Raw genomic sequence first — 1,933 nt, forward strand, 5'->3', positions numbered from 1 at the left:
GAAAAGCCTACAATGAGCAATGGGAATAAAACTGAGATTCAGTATTGCGTTCCATCCGCAAACAGATGGGCAATCAGAAAAAAATCATACAGCCTTTGGAAGACATGCTCAGAATGTGTGCTTTAGATTTTCAAGGGAGTTGGGAAGACTATTTGCCACTTGCTGAATTTGCATACAATAACAGTTTCCACTCCAACATCGTTATGGCACCATACGAAGCTTTGTATGGCAGAAAGTGTAGGTCGCCAATTTGTTGGACAAAAGTTGGGGATAAAGCTTTACTTGGTCCTGAAATTGTACAAGACATTTCTGAGAAGATTAAAATCATCCAACAAAGGCTCAATACAGCACAGAGCTGGCAAAAGAATTATGCGGATGTTCGGAGAAGGCCTCTCAAGTATGAGGTTGGTGACCATGTATTTATTTGTGTGATTCCAATGAAGGGCCAATTGAGATTTGGTAAGAAAGGTAAATTGTCACCCCATTACATTAGGCCGTTTCAAATTCTGAAAAGATATGGTCCGGTCACTTATAGAGTTGTTTTGCTACTGGGATTCAAACAGATGCGCAATGTATTCCACGTATCGATGTTGAGGGGTTATTTTCGAGATCTGTTTCATGTGATTGATTACCACTGGAAAGCACTTGTTGAAAATATGGAATACGAGGAATGGCCAGAACGGATCATTGACTAACAAGTGAAACAATTGAGAAACAAGTCCATCCAAATGGTGAAGGTAGAATGAAAAGAACACTATGGGAAGGACGCTACATGAGATAATGAGGATGAAATGCGGCTACGCTATCCATATTTGTTTTTGGACAGAGGTAAAATAAGTTTGGAGGACCAAACTTTCTGAAAGGGGGAAGATTATGATAACCTTGTTCTGTGTTATGTTAATTAAGCTTAATTATAATTGTGATTATATGCCTGATATGATTTTGAGTGCCAATTATATGATTATATGTGGTTTTGAATTTCAATATGTTCACCGTAAGAATATCTATTTAATTTTCTGCTATAAGATTAAATTAAAGACCGTAAAGGCGTCAGAAACTGAAATTGACCGTATTTTTTCGATTAGTATGATTTTTAAATCCTATGGTAAAATTTGTTTAAAAATTGATTCGTAACAAAATAATTAGATTGAATCAATTAAATTAAGTATAATTGATTAACCTTAAGTGAGTTTGATTAGTTTAACTTAATCACCTAGTATATATATGGGCTAATTACACCTAAACTCATATAATGAGCTCAAGAGGCTGAAAATACACTCTAGAGAGAGAGAGAGGGCACAAATTGTAGATTTTGGCCCAAAGCTTGGGAATTTGGAAGCTAGGCTCAAGAAAATAGTTAGATTTCAAAGAATTGAAGCTTTAGGTGAGTAATTAAACTCTAACCAAGATCATGGTTATGTGAATTCAAAAATGAAATGAAGCTAAGAATGAGATTTAAGTTGTCTAAGATGAAATTGAAGTCAATATAACCATGCATGTAAAAAGTTGTCATGAATTTGCATAATCAAGCATGTAACATGTTAAACATGAAGAATTGAGTGCCGAATCACACATGCATGCATAATTTCGTTAAGCTTCATGATTTTGAGCATCATTTGTGCTATTTGAAATGGAATGAGAGTCAATATTTTACATGCATGCATGATTCATGAAGGTGTGATGCTTGGCTGTATAAGTTTTGAAATTGACAAGAAGAATTTGAAATGATATGGAAAATGGATCATGATTTTGGACAATGGGCTTCAAATTACCTATGTTTTTATGTTATACAATGTTTTTTCAAGATTTTATACCAAATTTTGCAAGCTCTGGACCTTTGGATGTGTATTTTGAGCTTCAAACAAAATTCTGGAAATTCGAGAATTTGACCTTTCCGCTCGAGTGAAGAAAGTCTCGCTCGAGCGTAAAAATC

At 34.9% G+C, this 1,933-nt stretch overlaps 1 protein-coding gene across 1 annotated transcript; it reads left to right on the forward strand.

Annotated features, from left to right (window-relative positions):
• The first annotated feature begins 203 nt into the window (after window positions 1-203).
• Window positions 204-695, forward strand: LOC145821941 (uncharacterized). The gene has a single exon (XM_082918511.1). The coding sequence runs from the start codon at window positions 204-206 to the stop codon at window positions 693-695; it is 492 nt and encodes a 163-aa protein (XP_082774637.1).
• The last annotated feature ends 1,238 nt before the right edge of the window (window positions 696-1,933 follow it).

This window comes from Camellia sinensis, chromosome 3, assembly GCF_055761805.1.
Source record: "Camellia sinensis isolate YWXY chromosome 3, ASM5576180v1, whole genome shotgun sequence".
NCBI classification, from domain to species: Eukaryota; Viridiplantae; Streptophyta; class Magnoliopsida; order Ericales; family Theaceae; genus Camellia; species Camellia sinensis.

Excerpts from the sequence above, each read along its gene's own strand:
- LOC145821941 (XM_082918511.1), top strand. The coding sequence starts at position 204 with ATGGCACCATACGAAGCTTTGTATGGCAGAAAGTGTAGGTCGCCAATT.